The 21,928-nt window shown below is 27.3% G+C and overlaps 1 protein-coding gene across 2 annotated transcripts; it reads right to left on the bottom strand.

The window, feature by feature from the left end:
• Positions 1–660: 660 nt before the first annotated feature.
• LOC148235240 (uncharacterized) lies at positions 661–21,868 on the bottom strand. 2 transcript variants are annotated; one of them, XR_015809642.1, is made up of 2 exons: positions 21,649–21,868; positions 661–987 (listed from the first exon to the last, which is right to left on the bottom strand). XR_015809642.1 is itself a non-coding variant. In XM_088186257.1 (2 exons), exons 1-2 carry the CDS (start codon positions 3,006–3,008, stop codon positions 724–726), a joined length of 309 nt encoding a protein of 102 aa, XP_088042383.1. In that variant the 5' UTR covers positions 3,009–3,034; the 3' UTR covers positions 661–723. The 2 variants fall into 2 exon arrangements, 1 of the variants encoding a protein (XP_088042383.1); XM_088186257.1 differs by lacking the exon at positions 21,649–21,868 and adding an exon at positions 2,964–3,034.
• Between the last annotated feature and the right edge of the window lie 60 nt (positions 21,869–21,928).

The raw sequence follows: 21,928 nt of genomic DNA, 5'->3' as shown, positions 1-21,928 counted from the left end.
TCTCCACCACTGCTCGGAGAAAAACGATATTCACCCACTATAGTTTGTCGCAATATATATAATATTATTTAATAAATTATTACCTGTCTGCAGGGCTAGAAACGTTGAAAAAGTGAAAAATCAATAAAATGTCTTGATAATAATAAAAAACTCTCAGAGATTTTCATAAGGGGTAAAGAGGAGATTCTGCAACGTATTTATAAAGTAATAAAAAGCATCTGGCATGAAGACATTATGTCTTCAGATTATTAGTCATATTATTTGACTGTTGTATAAAAAGGGGATCCAATAGAAAGAGAAAACTAAGCGTCCTAGTAATAATATTCCTAGGACGATCCGAAAAAATAAAAATGTAGTGGGTTTTCTAAATGGAATAGAGAAACACCTACGTGCATTAAGAAATAAATTATAACAATAAGTTTTTTATTTTCTATTTATGTTTATATTATGTATGTTTGGTTAAAATTTATTTATTGTAAAAATTAGCTATATTAGCTAAATAAATAATATTAAATAAAACATTGCTCAGACATGTGCTGACATTGTATGTACATAAATACATTTTATTATGTATATATATATATATATATATATATATATATATATATATATATATATATATATATATATAACAGAATCTTGTTATACATTGCTTTGAATCCCAAATATTAAATAAAACATCTCTTAGGTATGGTTAATTTATTTCTTACGTTAAATATAAATTCATGATGTATTATTATTCACTTGTATATTTTTTGCCATCTTGCCATAATCCAGTTGCCCGCCGAAAGGCAGTCCTCCAGTCAAAAAGCAAAGCGGATGCTGGAAAAAGGGCCAACAAAAACGAAACCATATCCAGAATAATGAGCACATTTGAGAATTGGGTGTGAGGCCGCATAGGGAATAGGTTTTGCCGATCGGAGTGTCGCTCAAGCGTTTCGCTTCATCTTCAGAATATGTGCTTTGCCCGTCGACTGCGATCGTTATCTGCAAAGAAGGGATACAAGAAAAATATTTTTAAGAAGAAGAAGAAGAAGAAAAGAAAAAATACGAAGAGAAGGGCAATTTAATTAGGATATGGGATAAATGAAAATAGCGAGCGTGTAATCTGCGAGTGTCGTGTTTTGTTTTTGGTCAAGACGTACGCTTTCTTGCACAAAGTTGCTTTCCGTGTTTTCAGCTTAATGTATATGCTTGTTTAAATTTCAGTTGTGTAATGTATCATTGTTAGGAGTTTAAATCTCTTAGTTATTTAAATATATTTTTTACATATTCATAGAATTACTAATTCTATTTATTTATGATTCTTAACTACTTACATGTGTTTAACAAACAAACATATTTTTTTTTTCATTAACTATCGTTGATTAATAAAACCATATGATTTCAGTTGCAATAAATATCAAAACTTATTTTATTTAAATAAAAATGAATCAATAAATATTTCACAAAATATAATAATTTAAAAAATAAGACGAGTTTGCCAGATATGTATTTTCAACTTAAAATATTAATAGTTAAATCGAAATTTCATAAAGTTTTAATATAAGGTCGCGTTATTAATTTAATTGAAAACTTAAGATTTTAGAAGTTCGTTATTTAAATAGTTTGATTAATTTAAATATATTTAAACTTAATGAATTATTTATTAGATAAAAGTTAATATTATTATCGATTTCATAAACTGTAATTGCTATCGAAAAATACGAATATAAAGTTAAATGTGAACCTTTTATATATCTGTAATTTTCTATTAATGTTATAGCAGGATTACATAGGCACATAAATATAGTAAATTAATGATAATTATAATTTAACTAACTTAATACACAGATTCCAGAAACCACGAATTACAAATACATAAACATAAAAATACTCGAAATGTATACTGATTTTAATACATTGTCACAAAATTTGAAGGCAAAAGGACCTACCTTTATGATATTTAAGAACGGTTCAAACAGGTTGTTTTATGTCAAGAAAAGTTATAAAATATTTTTATCGTTTTGATTTATGTCTATAAGGTGTTAGCTTTGAAAATATCCATATTAGAGTCAATAAATATGGATAAGGAACTAAATATTATTGTATTAAGCTAGTACTGACTTATATATTTGGGTTACCCGGAAATAATGAGGTTTTTATCGATAATATTTTTCAGTATTTTCGATTTTTTTCATCTTTTTATATAATTTATTACTGCCTTGTTAGTAATAATTTTCCAGTAAAGCAAATGATAATTATTCGATGGTTACTGTTTCAACATATATGACTATATTGTATATATCCATAAAATTAAAAACACAGATTTTTAAAAATTATTTCTGGTATTTTCTGACATTTAATATGCCGCTAATAATTGCACATATATGTTTTGTATTACATGTTGCATTTCTTTTCATACAATATGAAGTTCCGTATTATTTTTTTTAATTTTTTTTCGATCAAGTGAAAACTTTAAAATATGTGTTTACTACTCAACAGTCCTAAACGTAGCTTTTGAGTACCCCTAATATAATATGATCAAAACAGTAGTATAAGTTAATGCTACACAATAAGTTTTATTCATAACTTTTCTTTTTATCTTTATACATATAATTTCAGTTAGTTAAATAAATAAAAATAGCATTAAACTAGTCTACAATATAAAATATAAACCCGTCAACACAAACTAAATTATTATTAAATTTCAAAGCTTATTCAGAGAAACTTTAATGCGAGCAAAAGCATTATTTAAATTTCACAGAATTGCTTTTAATATTTAAATCATAATATAAGGAAGTGCATTTAAAAGTTTTATTTGATTTAATATAGTTTTTTAGTATATATATTACACTGATAATAATTGTTGTATTTATGCTAAAATGTGTAAATTAAGCTCTTCAAAAACGTTATAAAAATCTATATTTGCATTTAAATTTAATACATAATATACATAATAACCAAAGTACATACAAACCTACCGCTATTAAACACACAGAGTAGAGGAATATCGATTTCAGCTTCATTCCGATTTATTTCTGTAGACGCTCTCGGATAGCAAGTAACAATTTGACTTCAACACACGCTTCTTTTATACATTCGTAGCTTGATACATAAATTATCTTAGCCGAGTGATAAATTTGAAGAGTTTATTACTTTGCAGCCTTGTCATTCTTGACATGGGCATGATTATCTCGACTAACGTTAGCGCTGTAGTGAATATTTAATATTGCACAGTTAGTAAAGCTGATTAAAAAAAAACGTTATATGAAGGATATTTGTACAATACACTATACAAGGCTATTAAATTAAAACAATTTTAAAGGTTTATATGACCTTAGTCGCAGAAACTAAGTGTGTGAAATGATAGTGTTAATTTACTATTTTGCAAATTAAAAAAAAAAAAATTGTGTAAAAAAATAATCTTTGTTTATGTTAATAATAGTATGATCTAAAATAATGATGTCGTGAATTTAAAATTAAGTTGAATCACTAATTGTACATCATTGTTTAAAAAGCCTATTTGTAGGGGTTATGATCATGGCCCAGATTCAAAAGCATTTGAATTTGAACACTTGTAATAACATTCCATAACTCTGTATTTATATCATCTTCATATTCTGTATTTATGGCCCATAGTTAAAACAAAAATTAAAAAAAGCATGTGTATTAAAGTTTGATTAGGACACACCGATAAATATTACAGTATTTTTTGTATGTAATAATAATATAGGTAATATGAAGTGTTTTTAACATTAAAACCAGTGAAAAGTATGAATTAAAAATTATTTTCCGCGCGAAGTAAATAAATTACAAAAATACGTAAAAAAATTAGAAAACTCCTGATGATGCCGGAAACATCTTGACGAAATATATTGAGACTGGTTTAGTATGAGTGTGAACAGCAAATTGATTTTCACATTTTAAAGCACCATATAACTTCACTAGTGCGTATCAGTTATATTATATACTTGGTATACCAGAAAATATTACAAAAAAATCTCACGAAATCATATAAGCCCACTATTCTCGTGTATCAATGACTATGATAAAAACAACATTAAATTTAAATACAAGAACAACATTAGAGACCAAAAGGCATTTAGCAATAATTCCAGTTCTTCAATGAAATGTACTCAAATCATCATTTCATTTATTGCTTTTTTTTGTCTCCTGTATTTTATTTTTTTATTAGCTTAAATTGTGAAGGGTTTTGTAATCTTTTCCCTTAAATTATAACACTTTTTTTGTATATGGAATTTAGCTAATAATTAATTGTAAACACGAAAATGTGTATGAACCAATAACACGTGTCTGTAAAATTATGTATATTATTAAAATAAATTTATTTAATAAAAATATACTCTGCATAAATTCACTGGTAAAACACTTTCACTGTAGCATATGTATAATATATACCATTAGGTACTTCATTTTACGATTGTTTTTACTACGTTTATTTTTTTATCCGTTGATTTTGAACCGGCACGTTAGTAGCATTTGTACGTGCTCAAGTTATTTACCCAAATCAAACATTTGGGTATCATTGCTTAATTTATATTATATTTTTATTTTGTCTTAGTCGTACTTAATGTTAAGTATGTATTTTATGATAAATATCTTGTGATAATTATATAAAAAAAAACTAAATTTATACGACTATTATGTAAATTGTTTTTACGCAATTTTGTCATGTTAATTTTTTAGTATTACATTTACATTTTTCCGTTGCAAAATTGCTATTCTTGGCGTTGGTTTGTTTATCTCGCCTATGGCGTTTAAATGCACGGGCACACTAACTGAAATAAATAATTAAACTCAATACACACGGCTGAAAATGTAATTGTATTTGTGTGTGTATATAAATGTTATATCTGTGGTGTAACTAGATTTATTTCCACTGCACCGTGGTGCACCTAACGGCTCTGGATGGGAGCTATTCCATAAAAAGGCGCCTTTGTGTGGAAAGCGAGAATTTTTGTTTGCACTTTTGCTCTAGCATTAAACGCGAAACAAAGATCCGCAGTTTGAATAGAAAAGAGTATTATGGTTGAATTTCTTTCCATCCTTTAATTGTAATTGCGATACTTTTTTGCAGTTAGATAAAACACGCTCGCCGGTGGTAATAATAATTGCAACGTTGAAACATGCTACTACATAGTTGCGCTATCCGTAATTTACGGGGTAGTACCACAATTAATCTGATTTTTAACGTTTCATAGTGCATATTAATGTTATAACAGATAAGTAAAAGATAAAATTAAAAATATATATATTCAGTTTATTACTGATTATTTTTGTTAATATATTTGAAAGCAAGAACTAGTATGTGTAATTTTTACCCAGACAATATCTGAAATAAATGGGTTAGAAATACATATGGACCATAATGTTTTTTGAATTGTTTTAAAGATATAGGAATTAGTAATTAATATATAATTTAGTTCTAAAAGATGGTCAAGGATTAGGTTTTTATGGCTTTTGTGGGAAGTAAACACAAAAAAAAAATTGTGTATAATATTTGAGTGATAAGGCACAAATTTATAATTAAAAGAATACTTGATAACTTTCAATAAAAATAATTAGAGCAGGACAAATCCAAAGTACGTGAATTAAAATTGGTTTCAAAAAAAAGTAGAGCATTTAATTCTATTGTGTTACTAATTTGCATTAAATAAATGATAAAAAGTTACAATATATGTAATCATTTAGTGTATAGCAAATAAAGATATTTGATTTTATAAATAATAAAATAATTTGTAAGAAATATTATTTGCAATATAAATATGTGACAATGCTAAAAATACCTCTTGCAATATATCTCATTATTTAATTAGTATTTATTAAAAAACATATCTGGTAATAAAGTTGTATTGATTATTATAAGTACCAAAAATGGTATAAGTATTAAATATAAATTTAATAGCAAAAATAATAATTTAATTTATAATCTTTGTGTTACTAAAATCTAGTTCATGTTATTTATTATGAACATTCTTGAAACTATGCAAAATATGAGTCATACAGGCAAAAAGACCAATTAAATTGTATAATAGTTTTTACACCAGACTTTAGAAAGTACTTCAAAAGTTTTAAGTTTATAAAATTATCGTTTAAAAGGCATATTTATTATTAATTTGACGTAAACTGTTGATAATACCCAATTGAAAAGTAAATGCAAAAAATGTCATTAATGTCAACAATAAAAGAATTCGGCCGAAACCAACAAGCGTTTTCCTAGCGATGGCATTTGTTTCGCAGTAAAGAAACCCACATTTAATCTCTAATTGCTAAAATTGACGTAAGCCCCGCTTTTTATTTTTATTATAAAAAAAATCAATTGTAGTATTTGATTTATAATATAATAATGTGAAACTGTTTAAAAGTTTATATATTGCTTTATAAAGAACAGTCCAGTCTTGAGTTCTTAGGTTCTCGCTTTACTTCAGTCTGTAACTTGACTTCTTCCATAAGCATCTTCATAGTTCATGTTCCGCAATCCAGGAGATGATCTATTGAGCCAAGATCGAACAAATATAAAAAAGATCGTCATAAATATGGTTATAAATACAATATATATTATTTAGGCCACTTTAACTACCACAAGTGAATAGACAACCTAAAATAACCATAGTTTTATCTAAGAATGTAACCTAAAATAAACGTATAACCCTTGCTTTAATGTTCTTATTTTTATTTATATTAAAAAAATCACATTATTAGATAACAGTATAATAATTACAAATTAAACTTAGTATTCACTATATATTGTTTAACAATTTGAGCGTCGAATTTGGAATGACTTAACTTTGTGATATTTTGAATAGTAAAATGTATATCTTTCAAACTAAAAAAATAATAAATTAAATTATCTCAATTATTTTTAATTTAAAAAAATTTTATAGAAAAAAAAATAAAAAAAAATAAAAAATTAAAAAGTAAATTTTTTGTTTAATTTCTTAAATTTTTTATCACATAAGATTTTATTTATTATTATAGTTCTTAAATTAAATAAAAAAAACACAGTATATTTTTACAGTTTGTAATGTAAAAAATAGTATTTATTTATCAAATACATTTTGTTTAATTATTTAATTATAAATATTTGCAACAGTTAAAAAATTGAAAATTTACTATTTTAAAAATACATCAAATTATTTTATTTGCAACATATTATTAATCAAAATTGTATGTACAGCCATTAATAAATTAATATAAAATATTAAACTTATTTTGTTTGTATTCAGAAATGAATTTTGTTTTTATTCCTGCGCTACTTCACTTTGAAAGTTCGTGACCTGCAATTGAATCTTACATTTTTTACTGCAGTAGCATCGAAGAGAGACTTACTCTTGTCAAAGTAGTCTAGGTATTTTATTTCTGTGTAACTTTTTCAGCGAATCTTCGCTTAATGATGTGACCGTAATATTTTATTTAATTAAAAAAATGTTAGGTGAGTAGTGGTCATATTAAAAAGATTAATAATATTTTATTGCAATAACCCTTACTTTATTTTACATTAATTTTAATAAAAATTTCACGATTCAACAGTGTTCGGTTAATCTTTCTATTAAATATTATGAATGAACGTATGCAATTAAATAACTGCGATAATGTGTTATATTAATATATTACTTAGCCGTTTATATTTCGTTTGCCTTTCTTTCTTTCCTTGTTTTAATAACACTTCATACGCTTGGGAAATTACAAAACTTCCAGGTAATACGTTAAATTTTGCACGGTCGTTTTTCCGTAAAGGATTAACCTACATACATACTTACCATCGCGATGAATTATTCGCGCTTTTTAAGTACGCATCTGCAATATTTGGCGTAATATAATAAGATTATATTTTTTTATGTAATTATATGTATAAAAAATAATGTTATTTTCAATGAACGCGCGAACAAATAGAAATATAATTTTTAATAAGCTTTCCGACCATTAAAGCCTTCATCTGGAAGCCTGCGGATTCTCTAGGGGTAGTTTAGTCAAGAGTCGTCGGAGAGAAAATAATTAAATCGTGTAAGTAATTCGAAGGCTTCATTCTTTGTGTGGGATGCGAAGGGGCAAGTAGAAAAAGTTTTCTACATCCACACATCAGTATTAGGGAGAATGTTCTTGTATATGTGAGTGTGCGTTTGCTCTATTTACTGTGCGAAATTGTAAGGAATAAAAATATAGTTTTTGCTTGTTTTAAATAGTATAGCAGACTTTTATAAACACGTACCAAGTAATCGGTTATTAATGATGTTTTAATAGTATACAATTATTATAAATCAAGTTACAAAAAAAATTAAATATATATAATACAACTAGACTTTTGTCACAAATATACATAATCTGATTTAGTGTAATTTATGATGGTATTTATTTTTTATTTAAAACAAAACACTTGCACAATCCATATGGAAATCTCGTTAAGGAACACTTTGACTGGTTTCATGCTCTAAATCGTTTATTTACTGGAACACGTTTAATTACTAGGCAGTTAGTCGACACGTGTCAAAATTAAATGGAACAACTTTCAGACGTGTATTACTTAAATCGAACAATGCCTTATTGGAAATTGTGCCATACAAAATTTTAAACAATGGATAAAGCAGAAGACAATACAACTATGATATGTTCATTACACAATGGACATGTTTTGCACAATAGAAAATTAAAGATCGTAAAATGAAATTCTGTACGGATAAACAGTGTTTTATTAATACTTTGCAGTCTTACATTAATTTATATATATATATATACATAAGTTATAATAAATATTGTTATTTATTGTTTTGTGTTGTGAATACAATACAGTCTTTATATATTTTTAAAAATATATTTCCTAGAAAATGAGTTTTTTTATTGAATGGTTTTAAATGGTATTATCAATATTCATTGTATGCTATATTTTATTAAATACATAAAATAAAATCATATAAAGCGACAAGGAGAATAAAGCGAGTTAATTTATATACCTCGTCGTAGGAGAGCAAATATAAAAATTCGTTTCATAAAAATGGGCTAACTAATTAAAAGGCTTTACGTTTCGGACTTTTCTCGAGCAGGGAAAAACGAGCTACGTTTAAGGTTTTGAAGGCAGTATTCGTCATAATTCTAACCGCTAAGTAAAATCTTGATAACTCGGCGGTGATTTACGATTAACAAAGCTTCACTCAGGACCGTAAGCCACGTAGATGGTTTTAATGTTTTAACTTTAAATTGCTTTAAAAAAGTTACTTTTTATTTTTCGAGTGCGCCCTAAGAAAAAATTGCAATATTAAATATTTTACTCGAGGTAAGTAATGTTTGAGTTTTTTTTTCTTGAGCGTCGCCTGGATAAAAGTTTTACAACACACGTTTGGGGGTAGATCGAGATAGTTAGTATAAAATTTGGCTATCGCAATTAACGTCATGGAGTTTTTTGATTAAAAAATTTAAGATATTTTTGTTAAAATTTTTAAACTTTCGCCCGTTAAGGTTGTGGAGTTTTTGACGCAATAGTTAACGATGAAAACGCATGTATAAAAATTATATACAGGCGGCCCTCGACTTTCGCACATAATTGGTTCCTTAAAATGTGTGCGAATGTTGAATGTACGAAAGTCGAGGGAAGTAAAAAATTTGAAATTGTGTGTATTTTAAAATATTTATTTATCAAGTAAATATAAGATGTTTAAGAGGCGTTTAAGAGACACGTAAGTAGGGTTTGCGTGTTTTCTTTACAAAGTTATCAAGAGTTAACTGTTTTCCACTATTCTTTTTCTTTTCTTCATATAGTATTTTATAACATGCTATGTTTTTAATGATCGCCCCACGCACTTAATATATGCGTTCTTCACTGGGATCACAATCTTCCATAATATTTAAAAATTTGTCAAAGTGCGTGAAGGCTTCAATAATATTTTTCATTGTTAAAGAGTTTTCCAAAATAAACCTGTCTCATCTACATTAAATATTTGGCTAGAGGAATATTCTACATCTTCAATAATTTTCGATAACTGGGAAATAAATTCTTTTGCAGCATCTTTATCCGCATTAGCCGATTCTATAGTAAATTTAATATTATGAAAAGAATACCTCATTTTAAAATTGTAAAACCAACCGTTACTTGCTTGAAAAACCGTGTTAAAATATTTTTTTAATCTATCCTCTCAATCTTTGTGCAAATTAAGAGCTTTTGTTTGAATAATTGAAATACTCAGAGGGACATCTTTTTGTTGTTGGTCATCGATCTACGATGACAAAGATTTTCCATTTCATCTTTTTTTTTTGCTGTGTTTTTTTGGAAACATATCATTAAAGATTGTGGAAATATATCTTTATTTTCCACAATTTTGAACGTATTCTTTAATTATATTTTTATTTTGCAAAATTGAACATATCGTAGACCTGTTTGTATCATACGAACGTCCGATTGAAGCAAAAGATTCACCGCTATCAGAACGTTTTTAAAAAAAAAAAAAAATTTAAAAATTGTTTTTTTTTTTAAATGTGCGAAATAGCGAATTGTGCGAAAGTCGAACGTTCGAAAGTCGAGGGCCACCTGTACACATGCTTTATTTATATGAAAAATATATGTATGTTCTATTTAAAATATATAAAATTTATTTTATATTATTTATTTAGAAATACTTGTTGAAATAATAATACTAATATTTAGTTATAATATTTAAAAAATTCTGATCATCAGTACTGTAAATGGACTCTGATTTTGAACATCTTAGTGTCAATGGGCCAAAAGAGGTTGACTGCTCTCAAAATCTTAAATTTCCCGATGCGTCGTCCGCACGCCGCTACCTCTCGGCAATAATAGCCGGAAAGGGTTTTTATATGGATGGGTATCGGTTGTCGATTTGAGGGTTCCATAATGCGAAAACTTAACGATGACGTCACATCGACGCCAACGTTTCGCACGTTTCGTAACATTTAATAAAATATGCGTTCGGCTCTTGTCCGCACATGGTGCCCTCTGAAATTATAACCGGAGGTGGGGGTCGATGGATTTAGGAGGTTACCGAGAGGATGAGAGGGTGCCAGTAAACAAAAAGACCCTGGCCATATAATAAAAGTCCGTCACCGGTATGGAAAACGCAAACGGTCAATCGTACGCCAAACCCATGCTTCACGGTACAGACAAAAGAGCGCGGCGTATGCCCGGGGCGCGAATATGCAAATTCCGGCAAATCTGCCCCGGCGCTCTTTATATATTTGTATATTTGCGTTGGTGTGGGATGTAAATGGAAATTTTACGCGTCGTCGACTCCGGGGCCCAATATTTGGAATATACGTTTGTTTAATTTATAAAATATTTAAATTGCATAAAACGCCTGCGGGAGGGAAGAATTCGAATGTGTACCTATGTATATATTTTTAAGGTTTATCGGTTGATTAAGAATGTAAAATTAATTACGCGTTTTGATTTGGGTATTCAATAATATATTTAAGTATCATGCTTAAATAAATTTTATATTTTACATTGAACACGAGCTACCGCTAGCTCATGGTTCATTAAATTTTTAATAAATTTTATCAATCATAGCTAAAAAAATCAGTATTTAATTAAAACTCTTTTACAATTTAAGACATGTGACACTCAAACTCAAGTAAAAAAACAATATATAAATAGTTTATTTATTTTAAGCTAAAAGCTAATTTAAATATAAACCTTAATGTAAATGAACTTTCTTTGAGCAGTAAGGTGGACTTTAAGTTATTTTATAAATTTATATTTTCGTTTCTGGTAGCTTATTATATATTTTAACACCTTTGTATATTATATTTCTTACGTTTTATTTTGTTTTTAACTAATTATTACGTGTTTAATATTTTTTTATGTTCTGATAATAAATCATTATCTGATTTAAATAAGCATACAGTATTCTCTCTCTACACTATTTTTGTTCTATGGGCCACTTTGCTATTTTGATTAAAGCAAAAAAAGCTACCTCTTCTTGATATTTTTATTTTTTAAATACATATCAATATATAGACTGCTCTTTTTATATCTGTGGTATTTGCCAAGACAAGACGCATGTTGAATATGTAATCGATTTCGAAATGTTTTCTTTGTCACAAGTGTTGAAAATTACAATTTGCATAAATACGTTGAATTAAAACTGTAGTAGCTCAATTAATAATACATACTTTCAGGTATTACCAGACTTCTTAAAAAAACTAGAGCTTTATAGCTCAATAAATAAGTTATAGAATGTTTGTTCTAAGATTAAAAAGTTTATCTTTGATAAGTTTATATAAAAAAGAAAAGGATGCGACTAAACGGTTTAGCATTGATCCTTATAAAGATGGACATAACTTTTAATTAATTATGATATATTCACAGATATCTCTTTCGAAAAAATTTACAGAAAATATTATATTTTAACTCAAGTGCTTCTTTTAACACTGAAAAGTTTCATTAATGTTGGCCTCCACTTTTTTCTTCTAAAAATGCAAGCTTAGCCAAGAAAGCACACAATAATTTATTTGTGAATATCCATATTGGTGACTTCACAACTTTTAATAAAAATATTTTAGGTATGATAATTTACAGATAAAATTCTTTTATTCAAAATATCTTTCTTGTTCTATATTTACTATAGAAAAAGTAAAACATTTTGCCATAGCTTTAATAAAAATTTTGTAATAAAATTTGTGTATGTTCTGCTCACTTGATTCATAAAACTGTTATTCATAAAATTAATAACCTTAATCTGTTGACAATTTTTCTGGGTTGTTAAAGTGTTTTTTGCAAACTCATATCTGTATAAAATTTAATGAATGGCGAACACTAAAAAATCATATTTTTGTACTTAAGTAGGATTTAAATATGATCTAGTTCCAATTGTTTAACATAATTAAGACAAATCGTATGAAATTAAAGTATTTTCAAGATTTGTTTTAAAACAAATTGACAGAGAAACAATAAGTAAAAGCGGTTTTTGTGTTTACAAAAACCTTTATAAATAATTAGCATAATAATCTAGACTAAAATAATAATTTTTAGAAACTGAAAAGGTTGTATACAGTGGCGTAGCTAGGGTATGTGCCGCCCAGGGCGATCCTTAAAATTGCCGCCCCCCCCCCATACAATTTTTGCAGGGTCATAAAATCAGCATTTCTTAAAATAATAGATTGGTCATTATTAAGCTCTTGTTATTGGAGGATTTATATTTGTTTTAGTGTATTCAGGGTTAAGAACCACACTAGACAATCCCATCGCGAATATGCCACCCCCAAGCAAGTGCCGCCCGGGGCCCGCCCCCTCCGCTCCCCCATAGCTACGCCACTGGTTGTATATTAAGGTAATAACTTAGGTTAGGTACTTAGTTGGGTTATGTATCACATATAAAAATGAAAAAAAAATATTAACAAATTAACAACTTTTTTTAATAATAAGTAGATTTTATAAATCAGTGAACTCAGACCTTCACAAATCTTTGTATGAACCTCATTGAAAGAACACTTATCTTACATTAAAGCAGCTTAGCTTTGTTTTAAAAAGTGTATTTTATTTGTGTGAATAGTTGTGTTATATGTACAAATATATTTATATTTAACTTGCTTTACAATTTTAGAATTTTTACTTAAGTAATATATTACAAATAATTTTTAATTTAAATTTGATATAAACATATAATATTTATTAGTTAATTGTAACTCATTCTATTTTGTATCCATATATCATCAGTTACACAATATTTTAGTTATCTCTCTGAATATTTGCTAATATATGTTCAGTTTTTTATTTATATTATTTATTATTTATGTATTTTTTTCCACACTCACATGAGCTAAACTGTTTACTTCTATAATAATTCATAATATTTCATACTACTACGTATCTTATTATTTCGATTATTATTTGAACAATCAGTTTTCTTGATATTTAATTTAATTTAATGTTTTTATAATTTTTTTTTAATTTAAAAAAATCAAATCTTTTCTAATATTATCCCTTTAAAATGTTGCTAATTTTAGTTATGTACATATATATACACTGTATCAAAAATTATCTGTATAAAGAAGAAATAATATGTTAAGAGTATTAAATAATACGTAGTGAAAATAAAACATTTGTAGCTATTGAATATAACTTTTAAGTATACCATTTGAATAAAAATCGAGTCGAAAAAAAAACGATTTCGAAGGAAAGGATGTATCGAGGGCTGTTTTCATCTTTTGTGAAAACAGCCCTTATACTCTTTTCTATTTGACCCAATGCCGTTTCAAACGACACACTTTTCCATCCGTCACCATTCAATGTGAGAAATGTTCCTGTTTTTGTCTCACACTTTACGGAGACAAGGTTCAATAGGTTTGAAGCCAATAAGTCACGCATGATAGTATGCTGGAATCGACTCCCATATGTCGTACGCGTGTACATCGTTGATGTAATAATTATTTATAATATTATTAGTGTTCTAAAATAGTATTTTCAATATATACAGAATTTTGTCCTTTCTATTATAATTTTTAGCAATTATACAATTTCATCTTTGGGTAATCGGTAAATCATACATTGACCCAAACTGTATAAATATATCGATTCAATAAACCTAAGTTTTATTGATACATGATATTCATGGATTATAATACTTATTATTGCAAATACATAAGTCACGTATATAACATAGCTGTGCTAAGCTTGACGTTGTATCAATAAGAGGAAAAATGTATGTATTTACACATAGTAAATATATTCATAAGGTGTCGTTTATTGTGGTGCGCGCGCGTATAGTGTAAGTTTAATCAAGGACTAGATTCAAGGTGAATCCTTACGACTCGAAAAGCCCCTTCTTATCGCGCCAATGAATATTTTCCATGCTCGCTGTGGTTTCTCCGACAGGAAAGGTTTTCCGCCAGCCATTGCGTCGCGCCGTTTTCTGAATATTTAATCCTCGCGCCTATACAACGGGAATATCTTATCAAATTAGGCGCCTGGCGTTACATCCAAACGTGGAGTGCACGTGCGAAAATGTGCTCTCGCTCACATAATGCATGGCGATCAATAAGTCTTGATTTGGTATAATGGAATGGGAAATCGTGAGCGAGCCAAAGGGGAAACGCAAAAGAATGTGCAAAAATAAATAATCCACTTGTATCGTTTGAGCTTTCGCGAGCTTTTATGCGCGAACGTGGAAAGCTGAGGGTGTCGCGAGCACGCATCGAATACATACATATTCAAAGTGTCATTAAATAATACATACTGGTCCATTATGGATTTTATATTTGGAAATCAATATATTTTTGTGAAAATTATTTTGCTAACTAACGATACCATTAATGAAACATCTTTATTTTTCACTTAATTTTTTTGAGTTGTGTAATATCAATTCAGTTTTAATACAGTTGATATTCCAGGCATATAAATTGATATTTAGATTCAAATGCGAGTTAAGACGTTCATGCTGTGGTTCTGCATCGTGAAATCTATAATTATATTCTAAGCTCAAGTCAACTTTTTGCGTCTTAAGGCCTCAAGCAAAACATAATAGTAAGTTCAACCAACTGTCGAAAAACTTTGAGGTTTATATTATCAGAAAAAATATAACGAATTTTAATAAAAATATAACGGTAAAAAATATTTTAGATATTTTAATTTTGAACACAAAAACATAGGTAAAAACTGTTCTTATTTTATAGTTGCTGTATTTTATCATTTATTTTAGTATGCATTATATTTGTTTTTAATGTTTTTTATTTCTATTTTTATGATTCTATTTTATATATATATATATATATATATATATATATATATATATATATATATATATATATATATATATATATATATATATATATATATATATATATATATATATATATATATATATATATATATATATATATATATATATATATATATATATTCGTTGCGCTGTTTTGACGTGGCACCATTCTTTTTACGCTGTTTGACAATGCGTTGTTTTTTCGGCGTTATTTGATCCTGCGTCCTTTTTACGGAACATGACATATTCATATGTATTTACAAAAATAATTAAAATTATACATTTTGCTTTTTTATATGTTTATATTAAGCTAATGAAATTATTAACGCTTTAAACTATGCTTCATCCTCAAAAGCTTATAGCGAGCTGGGAGCAATAATGTAATAATATATTAAACCTAGTGCTAGTGTGTGCTTTTGTATTTTAGACGATGCAATATCATTATCGTACTTTTAATTAAAACATTTGGTGTCAACATTATAATTTGATTTTTATCAAACCCGTTTATGTAGCGTACTAAATAAATCTATTTACCATATGAAATATTGTATATTTTTGCCTTTAATCGAGATAATATAATTAAAATGACATCAGTAAATTAATCAGACGATAGTGAATTGCTATGCTATTTGCATTGCCGGTTTTTTTATCGGATGAATTTTTGTCGTTGAAATATATAAAAGCTAATCATAAATTAAATATTTTCGTTAAGTACTTAAAGCATACACAAGTCAGGTTTTTAATCAATATATTATCTAATTTATCTGTTCCTGGAGCTTTTAAAATTGATAATCGTTTAACAATACTGAGAATTTCTGATATGTTGGCTTTGTTATTAATTTTGAGATCTATTTTTATCATTAATTTTAGTATTTATATATAAGTTAGAAAATAATATATTACATGAGCATTTTATTAAGTATTTAAAAATAAATACAGATAGATTGATACTAGAAATAGAGAAAAATTAAGGATAGTTAGGTATAAGAAAACGAGTACGACCAGGTGAATTATGTACGGAGGTGTGAATTTGTAAAATCCGCAATAATATAACTGTAATTGGTTTCCTAAATACAATAAAAAACACTTTCATGCATTAAGAAATAAATGAAAATAATTAGTCTTTTTTTATTTTCTGTTTATGTTATTATATGTATGTTTAGTTAAAAATTAGCTACAAAGCTAAATATATAAATTGACCAGTTTTGGTTTTTTAATCAATTGAATTTTGTGTAAAATAATAAGATATAGAAAAGGCTTCTAATCTTCTGAATTGTGTTAGTTATGTTGTTCCCGGATTTTAAAGCTGGTATATTTAAGTTTTTATTTTTAAGTGATTTCGTCATTCTCAATATAGAATTGTCTCCCGGTTTCAATGTTTTTAAAAAACGCGACCACGAAACGTTTTTAATGTTTTAAATTTTAACGCGAGTTTTATCATTTAGTTTATTAATAACAATTTTAAGTTAAAATGATTTATTTTCATGCCGTTGCTGTATCATATTACTTTCAATTTCAATAAATTCAATTATTTCTGGGATAAGTTCTATGTTATCCCAAATATTTTGGCTTGCTCATTTTTGTGGGTGTTAAATAGTATATATCATATTCAAAAGTTTTAGTGTCATTTGAGGTATAAGTCTCTTAATTATTATCCAAGACTCTACTATGCTCCTAAATTGCTTCCAATCAGCCTTTTCATAATCAAAAATGACCTTAGACACCATCTCAACCTCAAGTGCATATTTGAAATCCGGGAGTAACTCTTGACTAACGTAATTTCACACCGGAGCAATTTTAGTGCATGCGTCTCGTGTTGAAGTCTCGAATTAACATCACAGATTCTGCAAGACTAAACACAGCATCAAAATCGCTCCGGAGCACCCCGTCACTGTGGACTGCGTAGTTAAGATAAACATTTTTATGTTATATAGCAAGTATTTCTATATTACTATTTCGTTGTTTTCAACATTACTTCTTTCCCTAATACTATTGTATATATTTCATAAATACATAGGTTATTTAAATAAATTATTACAATTGTTTATTATCATTTTTTTAATTTTTTAGAAATTTAATGAAAATTTACATAAAATAAAATCAGGTCGCAAATATTTTTGCAATGATACTTGAGGTGTACACTACTAACTGTAGCACAACTGTCACACGTTTTATTGAAAATCATATTTTTTTATTATACAAAAAAGTGTAAGTGCAAGCACTCTGACCTGACGTCTAAAAATAACTAAAAGTTGTGCAAACATCAAATTAAAAGTTTGGGTTTTGACGTCTCACGGTGCGCTCACATAACTTGGACGTTCATCCCTTATCAACCTCGGTCGAAACAATTCCACCTACGATGTTTGCTACCCAACATACAGTCGCTACTGGATTTAGGACAAACGTGACAAACACTAAAAGTAAATGTAATATTTCACAACACACCGAGTAAGCCGAGCGTTCTCACAATTGACACTCTGAGATTGAAAATGTTTATAAACAGAGAATTTCAATAACACATATGGTAGGTGAGCTCAAGAAACACCATTATTAAATGTAATACAAGTTATTAAATAACATGATACACACAGTAAAATAAAACTTATTATTATGCCGCTTTTATAAAAAAATGTTAAAAGAAGTTGCTTGAGCTCCAGTAGGATAGTTTGTTAATTGAAAAAACATTTTAATGGCAGAACAATAAGAGTTTCGGGAGAGACATGTTGTAGACAGTCTAACAATTAGTGAGCAATAACTTAACTCAATGGTAGCAAAAATAATCGGGTAAAGTTTTATAAAAAAATACTTTTATAAATAAATAATTTTAATATAAAAGCTCTAAATTAAAAGCAACATTATATATTGTTTGAACTACTACAATTATTACAATATAAATTATTTTATACATATACTTTATTTTTCCTTAATCAAAAATATTATATACTTCGCTAAAATCACCTAATTAATTTTGAGATAATGATTTTCTTAGCTTTTAAGATAACAGAGACAATGTTTTAAATAAGACGTAAACGAGTTATGAAAACGAGAAGTTATTTCGTTGAATATTTACGTTTTCGTTTTAAATGGAGAAAGCTTTTATTATTATTAAAAGTATACAATGTTTTATTCAACTGAAAAATTGTTATATATAATGTGTTAAATGAGCGTATTGCAAAATATTCAATATTATAATATGAAAATAAAAAAAGGATTAGTTTCTTATCGATACGTTTCAATATAACTTTATACTGTTACTATATAAGCAAAGCTCATATTCAAACTATTTATAAATTACTAATATGAAAATATCAAATCGTTTTATGTCACTATATATTTTATATAAGTTGATGATTGATAACATACAATAAAAAATAAATATAAAAAAGTAACATCTTTAAAAGAACGATACAAAATCTATGCATTGAAATGACGAAAAAAATTCACTAAAAGGTAATGTCATATTCGACAACAAAAATAAATCATCTGCTAATTTGATAATTTAATTAAAAACAAATAGTGACCTAAAAAATACATAAATATAAATAAACCGTTCTATTAATTCAAATTTTAAGAATTTTATTTTGCTATTATGAAAATATCAAATCGTTTTATGTCATTATGTATTTTATACAAGATTGATCATGATTGATAATATACATTAAAAATAATTGAACAATGATACAAAAGCTAAAATGATAAAAGACATTCACTAAAAGATAATGTCATATTCGACAACAAAAATAAATTGACAGCTCGTTAGCAAGTTTAAATAAAAATAAATAGCGACCTAAAATTTGCATAATTATAAATAAACAATTATATTACTTTAAATTTAAAGAATTTTACATATAAAAGTGAATATTAACCGTTAATACCCAATTAAAAACTGTTTAACATAACAATAATACTATTTAACACATATTTGGCTAAGCTTAACACAAATAAAATAGGAACTATGGAACACCCAAACATAAATTACACAATAAGCTGTACGTTTCTTTTGTCATTATTGAACAGTCGCCTAGTAATTACGTTTTCACTAATAGATGTGCTGGAGGCAGAGTTTAATAGTAACACGATTGGTTAGAAATTTGACTATTCTTTCATTTGTCAAAGCTTCGTCAAAGAATTACTATAAAAATCTTTCACTTACGATATAAATTTACTTATTATATATTGAATAGGCATCACTTACAACATGAACTCGCTGCTCAACAAAGACTCATGACTCACTTACTCAAGAATTAAATAGTCACAAAAGACTTGATTTTCACAACCGTAAAAATCTGCGACTCTTCAACATGTTTATTGTATATCAGTATATTTTAACATTTACATAAAAAAGCTTTTTGAGCGTCTAACTAGCTGAATAAGTTACACCATTCATTCAGAAAAGTCTGAAAGGAATTTTGTGGAAATTCAATTAGCGTCCCATTAGCTCTAATCTGTTAAAGTACACAGAGAGAGAGTAGCTTTTAATTTCTTATTTTAAGCAAATATTTGCCGAATTAAAGCTAATACTCCACGCTAGAAGCAAAATTACATTTCGATATTTGGATTCGGATTTTTTCAATGAAGGGTTACTCCCAGTTATATATATATTTATATTATTGCGTTGTTTGCAGTATCAATGTTATTTGTGTCAATCTGGCATTAGCTTCACTGGATACGAGTTCAGGGGCATACTTTCGTGTATTTAGACAGTTTCAATATAAATTAAGAAGTTATTTAGCTATATCGGTGTTACGGATTATATACAATAAGGGATATAAAAATAAATTAACAAGTCTCCTCTTTTTTAATTTATTTAATAATCTTTGGTGAGAACTAAAATTAAGATTAAATCATTGATATTATATATAACTCAAGGATATTCGATTTGATTTTAAACTGTATTATATCAATATATGTATGTATTCTTTGCAATTACATTCAATATAGATTACCAAAACAAAATTTTCAAAGGCGGAAATATTTCGATTGATGTTTGTGTTTGTTATAAACATAATTATTTTATTCCTAATTTATGTTTGTTCAGAATCAAACGATACGGATGCTATTTTTCAATCTATATTTATATAACGTATAAAATTAAAACAATAACACATTGGTAAACGAGAGAATTGGTTTTAATTATATCGTTTGTCCAAACGGTAGAAATAAATCATAAATTAATATCAAAACATGGTTTACGGTAGTCGATCAAACAGTCAAAATATTGTTTGACGTATCAAAGGTGTAATGGTTTTTGGCTAGGTAATTTAAGCGGTACATAACAAATCAATGTCGAAATAATTAATCCTCTCTCTCTCTTGGCGAAGCGAGGAGAATATTATAATTGAATAAAAAGGCGGAAAAGCTGCCGGGTAGACTTGAGCGAGCTTTCGAAAACTTATTTAAGTTCGAGCAAGCCAGGTTCAAAACTTTTAGAATTAATTACTGCGAATGTGGATGTTTTATATTCAATAACAATGCTGAAATACGAGGATCGCTCCTATTTGAAAAATCTTATCCTTGTTTTTATTTTTCTTTGTGAATAACATAAATAATTATAATAATTTAAATAAAACAATCTTCTAGTCTAAAAAAAATCAGCCACATATAATAAATTAAAATGCTTCTTTGAATGAATAAATTAATATGCTTTTAATACAAACATTATTAATTTATACTAAAAATATTAATTTATCTAAAAGTTTGTTCTCAAAAATTACTGCTTATAACATTATTGTTTTTACATCAGATAATTCATATTAGATTTGACTTAAGATTAAACCAAGTAACTAATTGCTCTAAGATCAAAAGTACGTCTACCCCCATTACGTTCCGACACGAATAAGTCTAGTTTATCAAAGTTTATTACTTTAGTTTAACACAAATTACAATCGACTTATTCATGTTTAGTTATGCGAGAACAATCACGGGTTAAATTTGCCAAACTTACCTAAAGCCGCGATTGAATCGAATTGAAACCAGTCCAATGTAATGGCTGCACAGTAGAAAATTTGCATTTGTGAATTATTTGCTGAATAATATATTTTTAGTATTGAATTTATATTAAATGAAGCACAGTTTTATCAATATTTTTAGCGACAGTCAGCAATGGTTTTATAGAAGAAAATACAAATGTCAGCTTAAAGTCGCACCGACTCAAAAGGCAGTTAATATCGACTAGATATCGTTAATACTAAAATAATTAAACTAGAATTTACTCTTGAAGACAT

The sequence above is a fragment of the Plectrocnemia conspersa genome, unplaced genomic scaffold, assembly GCF_051122295.1.
Source record: "Plectrocnemia conspersa isolate PC_06_02 unplaced genomic scaffold, ASM5112229v1 ptg000005l, whole genome shotgun sequence".
Taxonomy (NCBI): Eukaryota; Metazoa; Arthropoda; class Insecta; order Trichoptera; family Polycentropodidae; genus Plectrocnemia; species Plectrocnemia conspersa.
This window is presented reverse-complemented; position numbering and strand designations above follow the sequence as displayed.

What these genes read in the sequence shown, in the direction of transcription:
- LOC148235240 (XM_088186257.1), bottom strand. Translation starts at nt 3,008, where the DNA reads ATGAAGCTGAAATCGATATTCCTCTACTCTGTGTGTTTAATAGCG. An exon ending in ACTCTGTGTGTTTAATAGCG is followed by an intron (nt 988 to 2,963) that starts GTAGGTTTGTAT and finishes CCTTCTTTGCAG; the next exon opens with ATAACGATCGCAGTCGACGG.